Source organism: Myotis myotis, unplaced genomic scaffold (assembly GCF_014108235.1).
Source record: "Myotis myotis isolate mMyoMyo1 unplaced genomic scaffold, mMyoMyo1.p scaffold_m19_p_13, whole genome shotgun sequence".
NCBI classification, from domain to species: Eukaryota; Metazoa; Chordata; class Mammalia; order Chiroptera; family Vespertilionidae; genus Myotis; species Myotis myotis.
In genome coordinates this window covers 57368697-57393269 of record NW_023416317.1, presented here as the reverse complement: position 1 = coordinate 57393269, position 24573 = coordinate 57368697, and the positions used below count along the sequence as shown (strand labels likewise).

General features: G+C 47.5%; 1 protein-coding gene across 1 annotated transcript in view; it reads right to left on the bottom strand.

Moving 5' to 3' along the window:
- Positions 1-1392: 1392 nt before the first annotated feature.
- Positions 1393-24573, bottom strand: part of PRKAR2A (protein kinase cAMP-dependent type II regulatory subunit alpha) — a 45878-nt gene continuing 22697 nt past the window's right edge. The window contains exons 3-11 of the mRNA XM_036333626.1: positions 22531-22583; positions 17652-17735; positions 15773-15879; positions 12571-12724; positions 9095-9196; positions 8857-8931; positions 7684-7749; positions 5459-5600; positions 1393-4985 (exon numbers count right to left, since the gene is read on the bottom strand). Coding sequence (XP_036189519.1) covers positions 4852-4985; positions 5459-5600; positions 7684-7749; positions 8857-8931; positions 9095-9196; positions 12571-12724; positions 15773-15879; positions 17652-17735; positions 22531-22583 — 917 coding nt within the window. The 3' untranslated portion in view covers positions 1393-4851. The remainder of the gene's footprint in view (positions 4986-5458; positions 5601-7683; positions 7750-8856; positions 8932-9094; positions 9197-12570; positions 12725-15772; positions 15880-17651; positions 17736-22530; positions 22584-24573) is intronic.

Below are 24573 nucleotides of genomic sequence, written 5' to 3'. Positions count from 1 at the left end.
TTCCTTAACCACGATGTGACTTTTAATTCTGTTGTTATAAAACTGATGCAATAAGACAGCTGAGGATCCATTCAGGTAACTCTGATAGAACAAATCTCTAGCTTCCTGTCACAACATACACAGGAAGCAAAACCTCCTGCGACGTCCACTCCTTAGGGCTGAGACTGTGGACAACATGATCTTGAGGCTGTCCTGGCATTTGTTTGTTTTTTCACGAATTGATTTTAGAAAGAGATGAAGGAAGGAAGATTTGTTCCACTTATGTATGCATTCATTGGTTGGTTCTTCTAGGCGCCCTGACTGGGAATCAAAACCTTGGCACACTGGGACGACTCTCCAACCACCTGACCTCCCCAGGGCTGTCCTGGCATTTATTTATTATTGTAACACATGTCTATTGCTTTCAGAGAGGAAGGGAGCGGGAGAGAGATAGAAACATCCATGGTGAGAGAGAATCATGATCTGCTGCCTCCTGCATGCCCCACACTGGGGACCAAGCCCGAAACTGGGCCTGCGCCCTGACCAGGAATTGAACTGTGACCTCCTGGTTTAGAGGTTGATGCTCAACCATTGAGCCATGCCGGCCAGGCTGCCCTGACATTTCTTACCTGTTCATAGCAATACCACCACAAAAACCACAAAGGTCAAACCGTATTTAAGTAATTAAAGTCTTGGCGAAGGCCAGTTTGGCTTTGAGGGTTCAACTACCAGTTTCTGGGGCCCCACGTGGGTATTTTGTAGGGACGCCCACTATTTGGCCTTTGTACTGCCAGGTGTAGGTGAGACCAAACTGGAACACGGTTTTGTGGCAGAATGAGCCCCTTTGGTGACCTGTGGCAACAGTGGCCTGTCAGTCATTGCTGGCTCTGGTAGCCACGCTGCAAGAAGGAAATAAACAGCGTCACACAGAGGTGGCTCTGCTGGGCTCCATCGGGGAGCACATCTTCCCGGGCAAGGGATGTGCGGGTCCCCGGGCACACCATCCCCAGCAACTCAGAGCTGTGGTTCCTTTTATGTGTCAATTTGACTAGGCCCTGGGGTGTCCAGGCATTTGGTCAAACATTATCTGGGAGTTTTCTGTAAGAGTGACTCGATGAGATTAACATTTAAATCAACAGAGTCTGTCTCCCCCAGGTAAGAGGGCATTTTCCGTCTGACTGCCTTGGAATTGGGACACCGGCTCTTCCTGGACATTGACCTTGGACAGCACTGGGAGCTGGTCCGTGGCGCAGTGGGTGCTGACGTAGCAGTCTGGGCAGGGGCGGCACAGAGGTGAGGTGGGGCCCAGGGCACCGACCCAGCCTGGTCCTGGAGTCCAGGCCCCCTGCTAAATGAGTGACCAGATGGCTTGGAGCCCTGGTGCGAGAGGACAAACACAGGACACGGCCGCGCTGGAAAGTCAGACAGACCTGCCGGCCTTTATTAACCAAGAGCCAAGCCACGCCCAGAGCTTCCTTTTAAAAACCCAACCTTGTTTATGGCAAACAAATGATTTAATTGTGTTCAATACCATAGAGCAAGAATCAATCACTTCCAATCACTTATTCTTCTAAGATTAAAACACAAGAGTAAAACGGTTTAAAATAAAATTCTTCCCAATGATTTAAAAATAATTCCAATTGAAAGACATTTCAAACACCATGTATAATAGACTCAGGACCAAAAAGAGACTTTAAGACATTTTTACCTTTGAGGTAGCACAACAATGCTAAATTAGATTTCTTTTATTACAATGAGCTTTAAGAAAATAATGAGGAATCTACCTTTTGCTCAAGGAGGGTGAAATGGTTTTCTGCAAATCCCCCAGGAGGTTAGTGACAGTTTTCTTTAAAAAACCCTTTTTAAGTATAAAGATAGCCCTACAGTGTGTAAAAGGAACCCCATGGAGGCTGCTACCCATAAAACAGACATCAGAACAGTCGGGGAACCTCAGCAGTCACGGCAGGAGGAGTCAGAGGTAACTGTGGTGAAAGAGCAAAACGACTCGTATCTTGGCAAGACTGGTCTACAAGTGTGTGTCAAGAACAAAAACCCAACTGAAAACAAAAGATAAAAGGTGACATTCATGGGTCTTTTTCTCTGTGCAGAAATGCTCTTGCGATGTTTCTAAAGGAGAGACGGCTGTTGGTACACTGACACGACATGGCCATGCTGTGCCCTCACTGGTGCTCTGCCGGGGCGAGAACCCGGGTGGTAGGAGGACCACCACCTCCCGGCTGGAGGACCATTCTTGCCACTTCTCTGCCCAATTTGCTCATTAAACTGCTCAAACCTCCGCCCTGGATTCTGAGTCCATAGCAATGACATGTGAGGACATCGAGCAGGCGGTCGGAACACGTGGACCTTCCTTCAGAGAGTGGGTGACACACCGGGGCCAGAAGGAAGGATAACACTGCACCTCGAGGCTCTCGGAACATTCTCCACATCCAAAACCCACGAACAGAGGGATCATTTCCCAACACATGCTCTGCCCCTGAGGCTCAACCACCAGCGAAGGCCTTGCCAGGCAAGTGGGGGCCCCGGAGCCAGGGCTGAGCCTGTCTGCCACCTGATTCCCACGCTGCACTGAGACTGGGACACTCGGGCTCCTGGCACTTTGGTCATGGCTCTGTCCCATTTCACTCACGCTGGTCCCTTTAAAGTCTCCCTCCTTCAAGCCAGACCCCTAAGGGCCCTGTATGCAGTGAGGGGCTAGGCTGGTGATCCATGTGGCAGTCTGTGACTAGAGCAGGGGGACTTAGCCCTGACCAATCACGAGTGAGCCGGGGGCCGAGAGGCTTTTGTGAAGGGAAGACTGCACTAGAAGGGCAAGGGGCAGGACGGGAAGGCCCCTCCCTAGCAGCCTGAAGGAGTGACTCTGGCATGGAGGTCACAGTGCCCTGGCTCATGCTGGCATGGCGGGTGGGGGGAGGCAGAGGGGGCACCTGCTCAGGGTTCTAACAGAGCCCTGACATAGTCTGGGGCCAGACTTCTGTGTCACTCCTGAAGCCCGATGTACCTGCTACCTTTGCAAGACACTGGCGTGGTGTGGTTCTTGTCAGCTAAAGTGCAAGGTCCGCTTTCTTAACTCATTTGCTATGAAAGCAGCCCCACAGAAAAGAGCCATCATGAAAGGTCATGAGGAAAACCACGCAGCTTCCCACGCGAGCTTCCTGTGTTGGGGTATCAGCTGCAACCTTTCGGGATCCCAGGGCGGCAGCAGCCAGGGCAGCTGGGAATGCGCCTGCTGCTTCCAGCCCTGGAGCACGGCCGGGCTGTGAGCCACCACCGGGGCTCTCGTGACCGCACCGCCTGGGAACAGAGCGCGTGGCTCACGTGGCCTGGAAGGCTCCGCGCGGCTCCGTCAGCGTCCGCAGTAGGGACGACGAGGCCCCAGCATGTCACCTCCTAGGGACTTACTGAGTTACACAAGCTTTAAAAACATCGTATTGGAAAGGGCCTCTTGATTTAATATAAACTTGGCTACAATGCAAATTTCACACTGCTCTTAGGATCACTTCTAACATCTGTTTTTAAGCCATTCTGAAGAAAAAATTTCATTCTGAAATATATCTAGTTAATTAGGATAATTCATCAGAATTCTACCTGATATGATTAAAAGGTTTAAAAAGTTTTAAAATACAAGCTAAATTACTTTCCTTTGGGATCAACAACTGGAACCCCAAATATCCTAATATCTTAATTAGAAAGGCCTTCGCAGTAATTCTATAAAATTGAAAACGATGCCGAGTTTTGAAAACTAACAAAGAGTTGATCTTTAGAATAAAAGCCTGAGTCAGCTGACAAACTGATATATATGGATGTATCCAAGGGGAATTCCTAAATAGAGAAATATTGTTTTAATTTCAAAAAAATAGCTGCTGCTTCTTTTAAAGAGTTTAAAAATGGATGGTTCAACAGCGAAGCTAGGTGGTGCTGGAGCAGAAAGCAAGGCTCTTTGCAGTACCACCTCTTGCTGGCACCCTGCCGAGCCAGGAGAGGCACCTGGCAACTGGGGTGGCAGGAATTATCCAGGAAAGTGATGGGTCAGATAAAGTGATGGCACCTCCAGACCCCAGCTCCTTATAAACGGACAGCAATTTATTCATGCAAACTGCACAGAGATTAAACAAAACAAAATCTAAAAGAACTCCCCCTCCCCAACCCAGAAAACCTTCCCTCTCTGCTACCTGAAGAAAGTACCAAACCCAAAGGTTCTGCTCTAACATGGGCCCCAAGGACCGGTCAGCGTGCTCGGTGCTGACCCGCTGGGCCCGGGCAGGGCCGTCCCCTAAGCATCACTGCGAGTTGGGAGGCAGCTGTCACGTGTGCAGCTCTCAGCAGACAGAACAATGCCACAGGACCACAGGCCTCCGTCTTACTGCCAGCATTTCCCACTGTAAAACCAAAAGCTACAATTGTGAACACAGGTGGACTCCTCAAAGGACACACGAGATGGAAGGCTGCAGTGTTCCTCCCTTGAGAAAGGCCGGGCGAGGCTGCGGACAGTTATGCTACAGGCTGCGCAGACCTGTGCTAACTTCCTAGAGCAACAGCAGCAGCAGGAGAGGAAAGGGAGACGTTACACTTTGGACTTTGTATCAGGCACTTAATTGTTGGAGAGACATGCCGTTTGGAACCAAAGATGTGAAACTGGGCTGGAATACTCATCACAAGTCTAACAATAGGCTTTCAGAGCAAAGTGGAGGTGGGGGTTGGACCTCTACCCTCCTTTAGTGCTGACTTCCAAGTTTCCTAAACGCCCGTGGCCACAGCCACGGCAGCAGCAGTTCTGTCGCGTCTGCCGTGTGTGTGTCCTGTGGCTGACGGGAGGTCTCGGTGTCACGCTGAGAAGACTGCGGGGCGGCACACCTACTGCCCAGGATCGCTGAGATCCAGGCTGGAGCCAAACATCTTCACCAGCTGCTCCTCGTAGTGGGAGATGTTCCTCTTCATGATGTCCATGCAGGGCCCCAGCAGCCTCTCGAACGCTTGCACATCCATAACTACGTTGTTAGAGAGAGAGGAGGGAGATAATGAATTCCAGACCAACGACTCAAAGCCATTTCCTTCCTGCAAACCTCTTCTTCCACACACACATTCACGTGACAGGGGATTAGAGGGGGGCACTGAGCACTTGGGAAAAGAAGGGGCGCTTCTACGGGAGCACAGCAGGGCGGCGTCATCGGGGTTTGAGACTTTGCGGAGCCCGGCAGCTGTTGCTCTCCGCCCCACAGCCCTGGACGTCTGCTCTCTCTTCACACTCTGGTCCATCCCCAGCCTCAGGGGCAGCCTGTCATGTCCACAGGCGATGTCAGTGCCCAGAAATGTTGGTGAGAAAACAGTCACTCATTTCTGGTTGGTCACACTAAACTGCCCCAGCCTAGATGCAAGAACCGGAAATAAGCCGAGGCTTGCTGATGAGAAAAAAGCACTGCATGTGAGAAAAGAAGTATTCATGCATTAGGAGTTTTCTTACCTAAGCATTTGACGTCTCCCACAGCATAAGCAGAAGCAGCTCTGGGCTTGTTGGTCACCAGGGCAAGCTCTCCAAAGTATTGTCCCTTATGGCAGCGGGCGATCTCCACCTCCTGGTTGCCACCCTCCTTGTTTACTTTGGTCTGGAGCAGGAAGAGAGCAGGACCCGCTGACTCCAGAATCACAGTGGGCGTGTCCAGTCGCACACACGTAAGCCCCTCTTACTAGAGCAACACATTACTGAGCAGTGCACTTTGCCGGGACCCCAGCTGCACCAGGGGAACTGCATGGGCTGTGTCAGTGGCTTGGCTTTCACCTGGGACCTCCTGAGTCCCGTACCTCTCAGGTAATAGCTGAACAGCAAGAGGTAAGGCACAGGCCATTTCCTTTTGAATGTTTATATATATTATTATTATATACTTCACATTAATATGTTATAAGCAATTATAACATAGTTAACATGTTATGTATAACATACTATGTTACAATTATATATAATTAATTATATATAACACATCATTATTATAGTATATTATATATTTAATAATATATGCTATTATAATGTTAATATGCATTAACACATAACAACAGGTGTATTTTATACTCATATATGAATCCTCTTGGTTTGCTAGCTGCTGGCTTCCCTGGCACGGGGGGAAAGAGCGTCTGACCAGTTCTCCCTAAACGCCACGCTTTTCTCAGGGAGAGGGCCCGTCCCGGGCTGCTGCTTTTGAGTGGAGACCATGACTTTCCAGGACACACTGCGCAGTGCCCACTTTCTGTTTGGTATTGCCTACTTCTTAAGTTAGTGGTCCCATCCCTCGTTTTTTTAAAGAAGAATTAAGTAACTACATATTTTTTAAAATAATGTCTGACCTTAAAATTCGGTGGATTAACTCTGTATTAAGAAATCAAGCAGGTTGTAATCCATGCTTATCAGGTTACTGAAAAGAATGAATAATGTACTATATGTACGTAATATCTAGAGTTTCCTTTTTTAAAGAAACAAATCCCCCTGCTGAACTAAGCAATAACTTGTTCAAGTAAATAATTATTTAGAATTTTTAGTAAGAATTAGTCTCAAATCTCTAAGAGAAACTTTATGTTATGGGTAGATAGATGTTTTTTTGAGGGTTTATTAGAAAAATAAAAGTGCCACACGAGCTTACACGGCTTGACCATCTTTCCACACTCCTGCCCTGACCTGTTTGCTCTTATGTCAACCTGCCCCATTCACACCAACGCTCTTTTTCCTGTGTCTGTAGCAATCTCTGGGAGTACAGACATGGCGGTGCCGTCTCTTTCCTGGAATAGCACTTGCTGCACGGTCACACCAATAGCAGAGCCCTTGGGGTCTGTGACAGTGCAGATGCTGTTCAGTAGGTTGGGACAGAGCCCAAGACCCTGCATTCCCGACAAGTTCGTGAGCCCCCAGGGCCACAGTGCTGCTGTCCCACACTGCTGTGTGGCAGTGAACACCTGAGAAATGCACAGACATGGGTCAGCAGCCCCGCACTGTGAGCGAAGGACACAGAAGCTTCCAACCATTGCTCCATGGGAAACAGCAGGTCTGTTTTAAGTTAGCAATCAAGCCATCTGCTAAGCAATCATCGTAATTTTCTTTTTCTTTCTTTCTCCATTCTGAGCGTTTAATGAAGATTTCTCCAGAGGCTTCCTACTAGGCTGACAGTATTAGGTATAACTCACTACGTGAACAAATTCTATATTCTTCAAAACAGTGGGAACAGGGACATCTGGTGATGGTGTATTTATGGTGAGATCACTCTCCCTCCTACAGTCCTGGGTCTCTAGGTCTCCCTGCCCATCAAACAGCCAGTATAACGATCGTCCTGGAGACCTCCCCGCCCAGGGCTCCACAAAGGAAGCTCTCTGCATGTCCAACACCTACATGTACTTCTTAACTGTATAATCCCACCCATCTTCCATGAGGATGTTTATTTCTATGGATTTATAGGGCAATGTTTCTCCTATCATTGATTAAACAGCAGAGACAAAGGCAACAGGGACAAGAAGAAATACGCTGAGTCCCCACCAATGGACAGGCCTGAACAGGGGTCTCTGTCGGTCACATACCTTACCTACCAATGAGGGTGTTGGCACACTGACCACAGTTCACATTATGTAAAGCGAACAGCTGCTTTCTGTGCATACCCCTGGCATCTGGGTCTTCCCTGGAATAACTTGCATCGTCACACGTCAACTCACCTTGCTTTTAATCAAGATGCTCACTTCACCAGACTCTATAATGTAAAAGCTATCGGCCTTTTCACCCTGAAACGGAAAGGAGGTCAGGTACATAAGCACTGAAGAGGGGCACAGAAGTCGGTCATTTGTTATTGCCTGAGCTCTGATTTGATTTCTTTTCCAACCTACAAGTCAATCAATGGCTAAAAATCCAGAACAAAATGAGAGGATCCTGATGACAGGACGTCAGTCCGATGTCACTGACACAAATTTCCTGACAGGGAATAGTCCCAGCTTCCTCCACGACGGTGCCCAGGCTCCCCTGCACAGAGCACCGGCTTCCTTACTGCTCGTGCTGGCTCACTACTGAAGCCTGTGGCAAGGGATCAGCAGCCGAGGCTGCTCCAGGCAACATCAGGGCGACTCCTGGCCACCCTGGTCATGGAGCCCCAGGGTACCTGACCAAACGCAGCCTCTGACAGCACGGATCTGGTGGGGGCCTCGTTGTGGTGAGGAAGGTGTTCTGATGTGGCCTAATGTCACCCTTCGAGCCTCAGGCTTTTCTTTTGCTTGTTTTGACTTTAACCCACTTCACTGAACGAGTCATTCAGGTCATTCAACAAATAATTACGGGCTCACTCCGTGCCAGGCACTGTTCTAGTCCAGGAATGTGAGATACATCAGTGGACAAAGCGAATATCCCTGCCCTTGTGCAACTTAGAGTGTGGTAGCATGAACTGTAAACAATCAACACAGTAATCAGTAAATTACGCTGTTGTGTTGGGAGGCGGAAAGTGCTACAGGAAAAAGGTGAGCAGGGACTGTGGAGGGCGACGGAGGAGATGGCTACAGGACGGACAGAGCCTCACTGAGAAGGTGAGGTTAGTGCACAGGCTGGAAGGAGGGGAGAGGTAGGCAAGCAGATATGGGAGAAGGTGAAGGGCACAGCTTTCCGACCTTCCCCAGGTTTTGGCAGCCACAAAGGAAGCTTAGAGTGAAAAGGAAAGGACAATCCGGAAGAGCCAATACCAGAAGCCAAGGACAGCGGTGAAGGCCGCAGCGGGCATGCCAGCGAGAGGCACCTCCACGGCCCCAGAGGAGCTGCAGCAAGTGGGCCCAGCACCGTGCAACTTGAGCTCCCAAACGTGAGCGGAAAACGTGGCCCGAGGCCTCGCCGCGGTGACTCGGCCTCACCTGAGCGATGATGCGCTCTCCGTCCTTATAGGCCTTCTCTCCTATCACATCCACAATCTTCATTCGCTCTGACACCTGGAACAATACTCACAGTTACAAGGAACAGACCTCAACTAAAAGTCACAGAATATCTGCACACACAGAATGAGAAGAGCTTGTGTGGAAACCTCAACAACAGAACAGTTTTAACAGCTGCTCTGAAGCCCCCATGAAGAGAGTCATAGTCAATGAACTTTACCTCTAGTGATTTAAGGAGGGGCACAGACTCAAGAAATGTTTCGAACATCTTCCGTTTTTGTGCGTTGTTTTTCACTATGATTCTTCTGAAAGTCCCCCGGTCCTACAAGAAAGAATATGAAAATCCTGGTAAATGCTTGTGTAAGAGAACACCTCTGCTTTCACTAACCGGGCCATAGCAAATATTCGGACTATGAAAGGTACTAAGGCAGATACTTCAATCTGAGAAAAAGCTGTAGCCTGAGCCAGAAAGAGGTCTCACTTGTTGCTTGCTATAGGCGCCACCTATGGGTCAGAAAGAGAATATAAAGTGAAAACTCCCCAACATTTGTGAGCTTCCAGCCTGTCGCTGCTCAATGTGAAAGGATGCACCTTAAGAAAAAGGAGATAAAACAATCAGATGGCTTTTGCCCTCAAGGACTTTACAATCTCAATGAGGAGACAATACAAAATAGATAGTTATAAATATAAATTTGTCTGGGACCCAAAGGAGGGGTAGAATTTAAATAGAGACAGGGGAGGAAATTCAGGATGGAAGGCAGGCATATGAAAGGTACCTTGACCCACTAAGTCATGGATTCATACTTGGGAGACTGTTAACCAGAGCTATAGCCAGGCACCTCTCAGATATGCGAGGAGGGACATGCAGCCAGGAGAATGCTGATTGGTTCGTTTTAGGCTTCTAAATGGTCACACGGTTATGTGTACCTGAGTTCATGGTAGTTTTCTTCTACCTCAGGCTGTCAGTCGTGGAAAGACACACTGGGGTTGGGGAGAACACAGTAAGGACATCCTACAGGCTGGCAGGGTGAAAAACAGCAAGAAGCTAATGGCATGGTAAGCTGTAGGTTTGCTATTTTACTCCTATTTCATTAAGTACCAAAGCCCCACGCGCTCTCCCTGGCTATGTTTGCTCTGCCTTATAGACGTCACCTACTGCATCCTACAGGCCTCCTGTGAACCATGCAGGCTCCCACCCCCCTCCCTAAACTGCTGTACAAATAGTGCCTGCTCACCAGCACTCTGCCAGGTTCCGCCCCATTTTCGTTAGCCGTCTGCTTGCTATAATGGCTGCATTACATGCCACTACTTTTTCGAAGTCCAAGGTTAGTCATTTAAAATGTTACTTTTATACTTTGGAATATTACTCCATTATCTTTAGAATTCAGTTTCTACATGTTTTCTGGGCCAATCTAGACCAAGAGTGCTGTGGAAAGAGAAAACAATCCAGGCTGTTCTGGAAAACAGGAATTAAAAAGTTCCCTTCTTTGTGTTTGAGTAGGCATGTCCAAAACAACAACATCTTTAAGAATCTATCGATAATGGACTGTTAGAGATCACTACAATGGCAACAGCAAGCTATTCCAGCTGAAGAAGAAACAGCTGATACCTTCTAAGCGACTTCATTCATGTCCCACCCCTTCCACGCCTGCTTTCACACTTTCCAGAACTCCATGCTGTGCAAAGCCCCTCCTGACACACATCCACCAGCTTCCAGGGCCCTCCAAAGGTGGGGGGACACACACGCACGCCCCTGTGCAGTGGCCGCTCCCTCAGGCAACGCGCTCAGAGTCCAGCAAATAACCCTGAGGATCAAGAGAGAAAGAACCGCTGCCCTCCTGCGCCTGCGAGTGCGTGAGGGCGTTCCTACCGCCCGGCCATCCTCAAGTCCTCCCTGAAGTGCTGAGACCCAGCCAGCGCCTTCTCCTTCCACCTCCAGGATCTCCCTGCTTGTTGGTTGTGTGACATGTAGAGGTTTTTAGTTTAAGAGATAAGAATATTGAGGAATAGGGTTATTCCACATCGGCCTGAACCAGCAGTCAGCATCAATGCATTTTATTTTATTTACTAAATTATTTCAATCTTCACCTAAGGATATGTTTTTATTGATTTTAGAAAGGAAGGAAGGGAGGTGGGGGAGAGAGAGAGAGAGAGAGAGATAAGTCGGTTACCGCCCATACTCACCCGGATCAGGGATCAAACTGAAAACCTGGGTATGTGCCCTGACTGGGCATTGAACCTGCTACCTTTTGCTGTATAGGACGATGCTCCACCCAACCAACTGAGCCACACCAGCCAGGGCAACACCAGTGCATTTTATAACAGAGTTTACTTCCCCGCATTATTTATTGATCCATCCTGAGTTTCCCAACCACTGAGTCCCAAAGTGTGTGATCAATTCTGAAGCCATTCTATCACTCATCTCTCAGGAGCATTCTTATTTTCTTAAGTCACAGTAAAGTACTCTATTAATACTTTAAAATGTGTTTTCAGCCGAAACCGGTTTGGCTCAGTGGATAGAGCGTCGGCTTGCGGACTGAAAGGTCCCAGGTTCGATTCCAGTCAAGGGCATGTACCTGGGTTGCGGGCACATCCCCAGTAGGAGATGTGCAGGAGGCAGCTGATCGATGTTTCTCTCTCATCGATGTTTCTAACTCTCTATCTCTCTCCCTTCTTCTCTGTAAAAAATCAATAAAAAAATATTAAAAAAAATAAAATGTGTTTTCAAAAAACATTATTTCATTTGAGGAAATATGTTGATAATTCTAGGGTATACATTTAATTCTGCTTGTAAGGTAAATAGAAACAAATTACAGAAGCCAATGTTTTAAGAGTGGAATATGAAACATGTACAAGAGAATGTTCTGTTAAGAAGGAAGAGAGGCCCGGCCGGGTGGCTCTGTGGCTGAGCGTCGACCTATGAACCAGGAGGTCACGGTTCGATTCCTGGCCAGGGCACAGGCCCGGGTTTTGGGCTCGATCCCCACTGGGGCATGCGGGAGGCCGCTAATGATTCTCTCTCATCAATGATTCTCTCTCATCAATGATCTCTCCCTCTCCCTCTCCCCTCCTCTCCTCTCTGAATCAATAAAATATGTATTTTTTAAAAAGGGAGTGAGTTGTACATTTGAAGGGAGGTAGGCCATGAATAGTAAAGGATAGGGAGCTCAGTGTGCTGGGCCTACGGCATTTTAGGAAAGCTCTCTTTCCCAAAGTATGGCCATCAGCCTTTCCTGTCATCTAAATCTAGTGGATATTGGCATGGGCCAATGCACAAGTAGATGGCTGAACAGAGAGAAAAGTTAGTGCTGGAGCTAGAGATGCGAAATGCTGCGGGCAGAGCACTCAATGGCTCCCTTTGCTAGGCTGTCTCCAGTAGAGAAAGCTGTCCCCGCTCTCCTTCTGCTTGTCTCAAAAAAATCAACAGAAAATGTGACAAGAGCTGACAGGACTGCGAGGGCATGAGCCATGTCACTGCCCTGCCGAGGGCATCAGCCCTGTCACTGCCCTGTGGCGTGGAGTACACGGTTTGCTGACAAACCCCTTTGGAGAAATGGAGGATGCACTGGTACCAGGCCTTCTACCACGTCTCCCAGACAACTGGCCGTAAGACGCGGGGAGCACCAACACCAAGGACAGAAACCCCGGAGCAGAGGGATCCACGCTGGGCCACGCAGGGAACCTCTCTCTACTCACCAGCGCCCACAGGGCGCCCTCGGAAGTGGCCACGATGGTAGCAGCCCGCGGGGTGTTATACATCAGAGCGAGTTCTCCAAAACTTCCACGGTTGTCATACTGACCAACAGCACGGGTGTGATCATCTTTTGTTACTAAAATATCGTAAGTTCCCCTGAAAGTATAATAAGAAACAATTTCACTTACTAATTCTAACAATAAATTTAAGAATGGTAGGTAGTATATGAACAGAAGGTATGTAAGATAGAAAACATTGTAATAGGGGATTCCCAACAGATCTTTGCATTTGGACTTTGTAGTCTCTGACCTTGCTAAAATCAACTAGTAGCTTTTTTCGTAGCACTGCTTTCTCTTCTACACTCTAGAATCTAGAGGGTCGTGTCATCGTAAACAGGGTTCTGTTCCCTTTCCAATCTACATGCTGCCCACCTGCCCTCCCTCCCTTTTCCTTTTCCTTATTGCACTGGCTAGGACAGGGGTGGGCAAACTTTTTACTCGAGGGCCACAAGGGGTTCTTAAACTGGACCGGAGGGCCAGAACAAAAGCACGGATGGAGTGTTTGTGTGAACTAATATAAATTCAAAGTAAACATCATTACATAAAAGGGTACGGTCTTTTTTTTTTTTAGTTTTATTCATTTCAGACGGGCCGGATCCGGCCCGCGGGCCGTAGTTTGCCCACGGCTGGGCTAGGACCTACACACAATATGAAAGAGAAGTGATGAGAGCAGACATCCTTGTTTTGTTCTTTTGTTTAAAGGTAAAATACTCAATCTTTCACCTTTAAGCATGATGTTAGTTATAGGTTTTTAAAAATGCCTTTAATCAGGTTGGAGAAAAGTCCTTTCTGTTCCTAGTTGTGGAGATTTTTTTAAATATATAGATCTTTAAAAATATATTTTTATTGATTTCAGAGAAGAGAGAGGGAGAAAGAGATAGAAACATCAGCGATGAGAGAGAATTATTGATTGGCTGCCTTCTGCACGCCCCACACTGAGGATCGAGCCCACAACCCGGGCCTGTGCCCCGACCGGGAATCGAACTGTGACCTCCTGGTCCATAGGTCGATGCTCAACCACTGAGCTATGCCAGTTGGGCTGTGGAGAGTTTTTGATCAAGAAAAGGTGTTGAGCCCTAACCGGTTTGGCTCAGTGGATAGAGCATTGGCCTGCGGACTCAAGGGTCCCAGGTTCAATTCCGGTCAAGGGCATGTACCTTGGTTGCAGGCACACATACCCAGTGGGGGGTTTGCAGGAGGCAGCTGGTCAATGTTTCTAACTCTCTATCCTTCTCCCTTCCTCTCTGTAAAAAAATCAATAAAATATATATTAAAAAAAGAAAAAGAAAGAAAAGGTGTTGAATTTTGTCAAATGCTTTTCCTGCAGGTACTGAAATGATTGCATGGGTTGTGTTTCAGTCTGTTGAAAACTAGGATGTAGAACTGATTAAAGTAAAAAAAAACCCCACAAATACAATTTCTCTGTTGATTGATAATAATTGCTAAATAAAATATTCAGAAATGACAAGCATTTGGAGAAATATACCAAATATACTCTCTCAATATACCACTGAGGCGAATGTAAATGTTTCAAATTTTCTGCAAGATAATGAACAACATATAGCAAATTGCTTAAAGAGACCTATTGGCATAGCAATTCCATTTCTAGAGAGAATTCTAAAGAATATAATCAAAGACACTGAAAAATATTTAATTATAGGGATGCTCACCAGGTAATATTTTGACAGCAAAAATTACAATTTAATCTGCTAACAATCGGGGATAGCTCAAATACATGTCTATGTTCACATTATATGGTCAATATAAATGATGACATAGAACACTACTGCATCCCCCGGCAAACTACTTAAAATCAGGCCACACAACAATGTGTGACCCAACAAAACAGCATGCATAGGTGAATGTGACAGTCAACTCCACTCCGATGTTGGCCTGTCTCCTTCTCAAGCCCTGCCCTACCGACTGCCTTCCTCCTCTCCCTGGCAGCTGGGAGGTCTGAGAAGAAAGCCTTGTGCTCCCTCCTCTGGCAAATGCAAACATCGCCAGTGCCAGCCCCACCGAAGAGTGCCCTCCCCCAGCCCCACCTTCTAACCCCATGAAATTCCAAGCCGTCACTTCTCCGAGTCATTTTTGGACTTCCTGGGGGCTTGCCTTGCTCTCCCTAAAAAGCTTCATTATGTGAGTAAGAAACCTTTTTTTTTTTTTTTTTAATATATTTTATTGATTTCTTACAGAGAGGAAGGGAGAGGGATAGAGAGTTAGAAACATCGATGACATCGATCAACCTCCTCCTGCACACTCCCTACCGGGTATGTGCCTGCAACCAAGGTATATGCCCTTGACCGGAATTGAACCTGGAACCCTTGAGTCCGCAGGCCGACGCTCTATCCACTGAGCCAAACCAGTTAGGGCTTTTTTCTTTTTTTTTTTAAAACATGACCTTCACTCTTTTTTAAAGTTTGTTTTCCTTTATTGCTTTTTAGAGAGGGATGGAAGGGAGAGGGATAGAGATAGAAACATGGATGAGAAATATCGATCGGCTGCCCCTGCATGTCCCTTATTGAAGATGGGGCTCACAATTTGGGATTGAAAGATACAGATGATAACACAGAATCACAGCTATTCTTCAGGAAACCAATTCCCTTGAACACTGGCAAATAAAATGTTTAAAAAGCACATCCTGCCGCCCTCGCCGGTTTGGCTCAGTGGGTAGAGCATCGGCCTGCGGACCAAAGGGCCCCGGGTCAATTCCAGTCAAGGGCACGTACCTTGGTTGCAGGCTCCTCCCTGGCTTGGGCCCTAGTTGGAACTCGTACAGGAGGCAACCAATTGATGTGTTTCTCTCACATAGAGGTTTCTGTCTGTCTTTCCCTCTCTTCCACTCTCTAAAAATCAATGGAAAATTATCCTTGGGTGAGGGTTAAAAATAATAATAATAAATAAATAAAATAAAGAAGCACATCTTGCCTTACTGTAAAGGAGACTTTCTACTGTACACAGTGGCCACCCAAGCTGGATGCACTGAGGACTCCGGGCAGCAGGAGAGGGAGGGAGGCTGTGGACAGAGGTGGGCACGCTTGGGGAGCTAGTTCTGCCTCCGTCCGCTCTGAGCGGAACAAGCACAGGGGGCAGCATTGTCCTCAGTCAGTAGGTCAGCCGTACCACTGCAAAGCCCATCGCTTACCGTTCTATGACATAGAAGTTGTCTCCGTCATCTCCTTGGTCAATAACATGCTCATCAGCTTTCACTATCTTTTCAAACATGGCATCGAGGATTTCAGAGAGCTGCTCCTGCAGGTGCGCGCGGGAGAAAAGACAGCTGTTACATTTGCTGGGGTGGGGGGGTGGTGACGATGCTTATTCAGCTTGTGATTACAGAGTGAAGCCCCCAAATCAGACCATTCCCCTCTTCAAGCGGAAGCTGAAGGGCGGTTTGAAACGAGTGCCCTCCTGTGACCATTCAGCTTTGTCCCTCCATGTACACAGTGCACTTGCTAAGTGTTAATGTAAGCAAAAACAGGCATCTAAATCGTGGTGCCCCACTCTCCCAGCTACACCCACAGGACTGTTGCTGGCCTTGATGGCTCCACTATGTTATGTGTAAAGTCATATGACGTCACCTTCTTATAGGTGCTAATTTAACAGGATCATCAGATCTAAGGGGCTGGCATGGCGTTAGAAGAAGTTACTTTTGGAGCTGCTCTGACTGGCCAAGCGCATCACTTCACCTCTCTGAGCCTCAATTTTTTCATATGTATAAAGTGGCTTAATTGTTCCTAGCTTATCAATTTTTTATGCCTAGAGGAAAAAAAAATCTAAGGAAAGTACTACATAACAGGAACTCAATAAATGAGATCTACTACCAGACAGCTAATACTGCTTCAATCATTTCTTTACAACACATATAACTACTTAGCTACCAATATTACCTGCCATAACCAGAAGGTAACTGTACCAATAAGTATAAGCACAAAACAATGCTGTTAAATTCTAACAAAGCCTTGGTCGGAGTCGGGCCTGTCAGACAGGGAGATCAGTGACTGCTGGGGGCACTAAAGAATACCAGCTTCGACTCAAAGAAAGACGTTCTCTTTGGAGGCATGTGGACTGAACCCCTGGCCAGGAAATAACTTTATTGCTGAATAATTTCGTGTGATTTACTGTCTGTCAGTGTGACCATGCCATGCTACCTAAAATAACTGAGTATCACCAAAAAGGCATCTCTAGTCCCACGGCTGCATGTGTGCTGATACTGTACAAGCTGACAGATGCTAACAAGGAAGGCTTGCGGTGACCACACAGCTAGCAAACAGAGTGCTTCCCCAGGGCTGAGTGACTCCTCATTCCCAGGGAGGACTGTGGGAGTGTCTTCAGAAGACTTATTTGCAGGAGCTGGGTGGTTCAGAATTCTAATCCCATCCTCCCTGTGTCTTCATACGCGGGGGTTCCCCAGTGGGCCGAGCATCTCAGCCATTCATGTGGCCCTCAAAGTAGAGAAGATACAGGAAAATGGAAGGCTCTCTGTCTTCAAGAGGCGGTCCTGCTCTCTGTCGCCACAAGGCAGGGAAGAGAAGCCCACACAGAGATCCCTACGCTCGGGCCCTGAAGATCCTCACACTCTGTGTGGCCCCGGCCCGAGGTCTCAGTGAGAAGTAACCCCAGGAGGGCCCCCCTAAGTCTGAGAAGCAGTCGACACTCCTGTGGGGTCGCTGATGCTGATGAAGAGAACGCCACTCTGGGATCTTTGAAGAAATTACCCCGGAAGGTGAGTCGGGACCTTCAAACTAAGCCAAGGCCACGCGAACCTGAGCATTTCCTTCTCACACGACCAAACTGCACGCCTCCAAGGGAACCGCCCTGGAGAGTGTCAAAGCCATCCTGAGAAATCCTCAAAGCCATCTGAAAGGCTCCCGTGGTTACGGTGGTCACCACAGCACAGACATGTGGAAGCGAGGCGCATCTCAAGGTTATGCCTCACATGGCTGCAGCTAAGACACTGAAAACTAGTTAAGTGATAAACAGGAAAAAGCTAAAAGACAAAAACATTTTAAAATCAATGTTACCTGGTCAAGATTTCTGAAAAGGAGAATATCTTTGCAAGCTTCCTGAAGTCTGCATCTCTGCTCATCGCTTTTAGGATGAATCACCTGCCAATACAAATAAAGCCAAGGAGATGTTAAGCTCCGCTTTAAAGTCTCACTTTACTTAAAAATTGGTATATTCTCGCTGAAACCGGTTTGGCTCAGTGGATAGAGCGTCGGCCTGCGGACTGAGAGGTCCCAGGTTTGATTCCGGTCGGGGGCATGTACCTGGGTTGCGGGCATATCCCCAGTAGGAGATGTGCAGGAGGCAGCTGATCGATGATTCTCTCTCATCGATGTTTCTAACTCTCTATCTCTCTCCCTTCCTCTCTGTAAAAAATCAATAAAAAAAAAATAAAAAAAAAATTGGTATATTCTCTCTTCTAAAAAGCGGGAGTATGACGGGCATGTTTACTGTAACTTTAATTCCACACAAATACCAAGCAGTGCCCTGTGAAGGGTGTGATGGGTGAAGAACACCCGCTGGAGCCACCCACAGGCTGTGTAGTGCCAGCCAGTCAGCTCCGCCCAGGATCAATAACAACAAATCCTCAGGTTGTGACCGTGAGGCCCCACTGGTAAGGCAGACGGTTACAGATTTGTTCATTCAACAAATGTTAGGCAACTACTAGATGCCAGGCATTGTCTTACCTCTGGAGACACAGCAGTGAACACACAGACAAAAACATCTGCTCTCATCTACACTAATAAAAGACAAAGACGCTAATTGACCGTACCTTCGCTATGCCCAAGCCACGCCCACCAGCCAATCAGAGTGACTATATGCAAGGTACCCCAACCAAGACGGCGGCCAGCAGCCACGGAGCTGGAGCAAGAAGGAGGCTTGGTTGCCCCAGCGATGGAGGAAGCCAAGCTTCCCGGCTGTGGCCTCCGCAAAAGGCAACAAAGTTTCAATTATAGAAGCTAAATAAATCCCAGATACCTGCTTCCAGCCAGCCTCCACTGGGAGCTTGGGTGCCTGGGGGCTGTGTGAAAACAGCCCTCAGCCCCTCACCCAGGCTGGCCAGGCACCCCAGCAGGACCCCCACCCTGATCCAGGATACCCTTCAGGGCAAACCAGCTGGCCTCCACCCATGCACCAGGCTTCTATCCTATATAATAAAAGGGTAATATGCAAATTGATCCTAACAGCAGAGTGACTGGGAATCACTGGTCACTATGAAACACACTGACCATCAGGGGGCAGACGCTCAATGCAGGAGCTTCCCCCTGGTGGTCAGTGTGCTCCCACAGGGGGAGCTCTGCTCAGCCACAAGCCAGGCTGACGGCTGCCAGTACAGCAGTGGTGGTGGGAGCCTCTCCCGCCTCCTCAGCAGTGCTAAGGATGTCCAACTGCAGCCAGGCCTGCTCCCCGCTGGCAAGTGGACATCCCCCGAGGGCTCCCAGGCTGCTAGAGGGATGTCTGACTGCCAGCTTAGGCCCAATACCCCTGGGAAGCGGACCTAAGCCAGCAGTGGTCATTCCCTGAGGGGTCCCAGACTGCGAGAGGGCACAGGCTGGGCTGAGGGACCCTCCCGAGTGCACAAATTTTTGTGCACCGGGCCTCTAGTCTATCTATATATATAAAAGCCGAAGTGACTGTTACACCCGGTCAACCCAACAACCAGTTTGATGGGTCGCTATGATGTGCACTGACCACCAGGGGGCAGATGCTCAATGCAGGAGCTGCCCTCTGGTGGTCAGTGCACTTCCACAGCAGGAGTGCTGCTCAGCTGACAGGTGCCAGACGCAGGGCTCATGGCTGGCAAGCGCAGCCCAGAGACCGCAGCGGAGTGGCAGCAAGCCCACCAAGCGGCAAGCCTACCAAGTGGCGGCAGGCGCAGTGGGGCTGGGATGAGCAGAAGCGACAGGCGGTGTTGGACTGCTGGTTTTGGCCCAATCCCCACAGGCTACACTGAGGGACCTCACCAGTGCACGAATCGATGCACTGGGCCTCTAGTCCTATATAATAAAACCCTAATATGAAAATAGATTGAACGGCAGAACTACCAGTCACTATGATGTGCACTGACCACCAGGGGGCAGATGCTCAATGTAGGAGCTGCCCACTGGTGGTCAGTGTGCTCCCAAAGGAGTGCTGCTCAGCCAGAAGCCAGGCTCATGGCTGGTGAGTGCAGCAATGGTGGCAGGAGCCTTTACTGCCTCTGCAGCAGCGCTAAGGACCCCTTGGAGGATGTCCACCTGCAGAGGGGGCCCAGGCCAGGCCAAGGGGGATTCCCCCCAAGTGCACGAATCCGTGCACTGGGCCTCTAGTGTTCAATCAACACATGAAAGTATGTTGAAGAGCGATAGGGTAAGGAGAAAAAGAAGGCAGGAAAGGTGATAAAAGTGTGTCCAGACGTGGCCTCAGGGAGACAGTGACATCTGTGTAAGGCTCTCAAGGAGGTGAGGACGGCCCGAGGGATGAGTCACGCTGTCCGTCTGGGCAGGAAGGGCACCCCAAGCAAAGGGAACAGCAGGTACACCAGGCCTTACGCAGGTGCACAGCATGTCTGAGAGTGACCAGGAGACGGTGTGACTGATGCAGAGCCGGGGGAAGAACAGCAAGAGACCGGGTTTGGGGGCTGGGTGAGGGTGACGCCCAATCACAGAACAGGAACTTTTCTCCAGTGACATGGGGGCAATGTGAGGGCTGTGACTGAGGAAAAAGGCTGTGACGGAGTGAGAGCAGGAAGCTCGGGCCGTCCTCCCAGTGCCAGGCGGCAGTGGTCAGGGCCAGGTGGAGCACAGCGGTGCTGAGCAGAGGGGAATCGTGAGGAGGCGTTAAACACTGAGCCCCCTGGATGTGCTGCAAAATAAAATGTGGGCATGAAAAACACGAGGAGCAGGGAGTGACCCTCAGGGTTTGGGCCTGAGCAACTGGAAGGGCGGTGCTGCCAGCAGCTGAGCTGAAGAGGCTGCAGGTGAGAGGACTGTTTACGAGGAGACAGAGCACAGGACTCGTACTGTGTCTGAGTCGTTCGCTGAAATCTACGCTGCAGAGACAGAAGTAAACAATGGCTATACAAGCTAGAGTTCGAACACTAATAAATAATCGTAACAACAATAATTAGTAGTAGTAGTGGTGGTGGTATCTATAAAATTAGAGTTGCCATACAGATTAAATGAATTAATCATTCAGTGTTTAAATCAGTACCTGACATGTAGTAGATGCTCAAAACTATTACCGTTATTATACCCAATAAATACTGACTGAACTAAAAAGTAATTATTGCTCGCACTGCTGTTATAATTGAGAGATCGGTCAAGCTCCTTCCTAAGTATTGTCTCCACCCTAAAAAGAAAGGTACATCACTTAATCTAACTGGAGATAACAGATATCAAAAGTGTTAAGCATTTTGTCCTGACTGGGTTGGTGGGAGCATCGTCCTGTGCACCAAAAGGTTGCAGGTTCAATTCTCAGTCAGGGCATACACCTAGGTTACCTGTGTTTCTCTCACATCGATGTTTATCTCTCTCCCCCCCTTTCTCTCTCTCTAAAAATCAATAAAAACATATCCTTGGGTGAGGGTTAAAAAAAAAAAGTGTTGAGCGTTTTGAATTTGTTATATTAGAGTTAATAAGAAGCCCGGCCAGCTTGGCTCAGTGGTTGCGTGTCGACCTGTGTACCAGAAGGTCATGGTTTGATTCCTGGTCAGGGTACACACTCGGGTTGCGGTCTTGATCCCCAGTGTGGGGTGAGTAGGAGGCAGCTGATCAATGATTCTCTCTCATCATTGTTTCTATCTCTGTCTCCCTCTCCCTTCCTCTCTGAATCAATATAAATATATATATTTTAAACGTTAGTGAAAAGCCAATTTACTTTTTTTAAAAATTGGTTTTAGAGGAAGTAAGAGAGAAGAGAGAAAGAAACATCAATTTGTTGTTTCATGTATTTATGCATTCATTGGTTGATTCTTATATGTGCCTTGACCAGAGATCGAACCCGCAACCTTGGTGTATAGGACGATGCTCTAACCAACTGAGCTACGTGGGCCAGGGCAATTTCAATCTTAAAAGGAATATTACAATATCCAGAATAAAAATATTTTAAAGTATACATGTCTATTATACTCACACAGTGGTAGCATTTTATTATTAAAATACTTAAGGAATCTTTCATAGGCTATTCATTTTAAGGCATACTTGAAAGATCAAAGTTTCTTTTATTTATAACATCTTTTAAAAGTGATGCTTCATATTTGTTTTTGGTAACTGTAGAATTTAAAAACCTGAGTTTTTTAAAAAGTGCCCAAAAGTTAATTATAGTCCTCATAACCACTATTAATATTTGGAATATATCCTTCCAGATATAATCCTATATCATAAAATCCTAATATGTAAATCCACTGAAAGGTGGAATGACAGGTCACTATGACGCACACTGACCACCAGGAGGCAGACGCTCAACGCAGGAGCTGCCCCCTGGTAGTCAGTGCGCTCCCACAGGGGAAGCACCGTTCAGCCAGAAGCCGGGCTCACAGCTGCAGGTGGGTGGTAAGGAGTAAGGGGTCCTGGACTGCGAGAGCCCAGGAGAGAGGGATGTCTGACTGCAGGCTTAGGCCTGATCCCTGCAGGAATTGGGCTCAGGGATCGAGCCTAAGCTGGCAGACCGACATCCCCCGAGGGGTCCCAGACTGTGAGAGGGTGCAGGCCGGGCTGAAGGACCCCTCCCCCCCCAAGTGCATGAATCCATGCACCGGGCCTCTAGTTTTTCATAATATTTTTCAACCAGTTAGATTTAAAAAAGGCATTGTGTTAAGATTTTAATTTGTATTTAATTACCAGCATGATTAGATGTGGTGTGTAGAGAAGTACGGGAAGGAAACAATCCACTTATACCCTTTGTTGCGCATCTTACCCTTGGTTCTGTATCCTCCTCTTCGTCATCAGGGTTGTAGGCCTCAGCGCAAACTACATTTGGAGAGAGAAAAAGAGAGAAAAATGAATAAAACAGACGTGTGCTTTTACTAGAAAAATAAGAAGTGAATACAATTTTCTTTTCCTCACTGCTTGCTAAAGCTGTCATGATTTTTTAAATCCCTTCTTTCAATTAACGAAGGTATTGAGTACCTACTAATGCCAGGTATGCTGTTAGGTTTGAAAAGCCAGCTCTCTAGGGAGTGATAGATTCACACAGAAGAGAGATGATAAAATACAGGGTAGGGTAAAGGAGGTTTACAGTTCTTTGTATGGAAAACAATACAATAATTAATAAATAATAATACAAGAATAAACTCTGTGTTTTGCATCCTCACAACTGTAAGCCTATGTCTGCCCCAGCCTGTATCCCATCTATTGAACCCTATGGTGTTGAGGACAAGCAAGTAAGGCATGAAACAGGGGTGGAAAACCACAAAGTACACTACACGCAATACGAACATTTGGATATGGAGTGATTACGAACAGAATCAATGACAGTAACTCACATAAATGACTTAAAAATAAGAGCGGCTCAGTTGGTTGGAGCGTCGTTCAGTAGACCAAAAAAGGCTGCGGGTGCGACCCCGGGTGAGGGTACAAACCTAGGTTGTGGGTTTGACCTCCGGTAGAGGCACGTATGGGAGGTAACCCATTGATGTTTCTCTCTCTAAATTCAATAAACGTACCCTTGGGTGAGGATTAAAAAAAAAAAATAATAACTTTAGACAAAAGAAATCCTATGTGTCACACTCTGCTCTAGGTATATTAGATAAATTTAAAACCATCCTGATTTTCTGTGTAGGTAACCTGTGTTTGTGCCAGTTGCCTGTAGCACTTGTCTTTGTTGTAATTCAAAGAAAAGAAGAGGACACCACCATTCTGGTCCCTAGAACAGCATCGGGTGACGCTCTGCAGAGGGCTGTCCAGCCCCTGCTGACTCAGGCTTCGGGTAGCTGAGCCAGAGTGAACAACTGGGTGTAGATAATGACCCATTACTGTTCTCCAAGCCCTTGGTTTCCACACGAGAAGTCAGGGTGCATTTGTCTCAGATCTGCCCTACAGATTAAGGCCGACACCTTCCTGAGTTCCTAGACTCCCTGCTGCCACTCTTGGCCTGGGCACAGGTATTTAGGTGGGAGACTGAGGAAGCTGCACTGAGAGCTGCTGACCAGACACCATGTTAAACTGAAGGCCTCCTGGTTGTATCCTTAATGTGGTCATTATCAGCCCCGCTTTCTAAACTAGGAGTTCACCATGACTCCCTCTTTCTCCTCTTATCCAATGAACACATCAAAGTCTTCCTCAGCAACACTCTCCCATTTGACCTTCATTCAATCTACTCCAATCGCTACTCCTTCCTTCATGACTTTCAAAAGCCCTTCATTGTGGAGCTGGATGGGTACATGGGTATTATACTATGATTTGGACAAAAGTAGTTATTTTCATTAAAATTATTAATGTTTTGCCCTAACCGGTTTGGCTCAGTGGATAGAGCATCAGCCTGCGGACTGAAGGGTCCCGGGTTCGATTCTGGTCAAGGGCATGTACCTTGGTTGCAGGTACATCCCCAGTTGGGGGTGTGCAGGAGGCAATTGATCAATGTTTCTCTCTCATCAATGTTTCTAACTATCTCTCTCCCTTCCTCTCTGTAAAAAAATCAATAAAATATATTTTAAAAAAATAAATAAAATTATTAATGTTTCCATTTGTGTAAAAACATTGACTTTATTTTTCAAAACTGGTTCTGATTTTTCCCCTTTCTTCTGAACTCCCTGCCCTTTGCCCTCTTCCTCTGTTTACACTCAGCCTCTCTATTTCCTGGTCCTGATGCCAAATTAATGTTCTCATTTTCTGCATAGAAATCCACTCTAAGTGTCTATGTGATTGTTGCCCTTATGGTTCACAGAGCAGGAAGCTTTCTCAGTGCACAGGTTCCCTGGGGGAGGCTGTATGGTCCCCTACTGCAGCCTCAAGAACTATA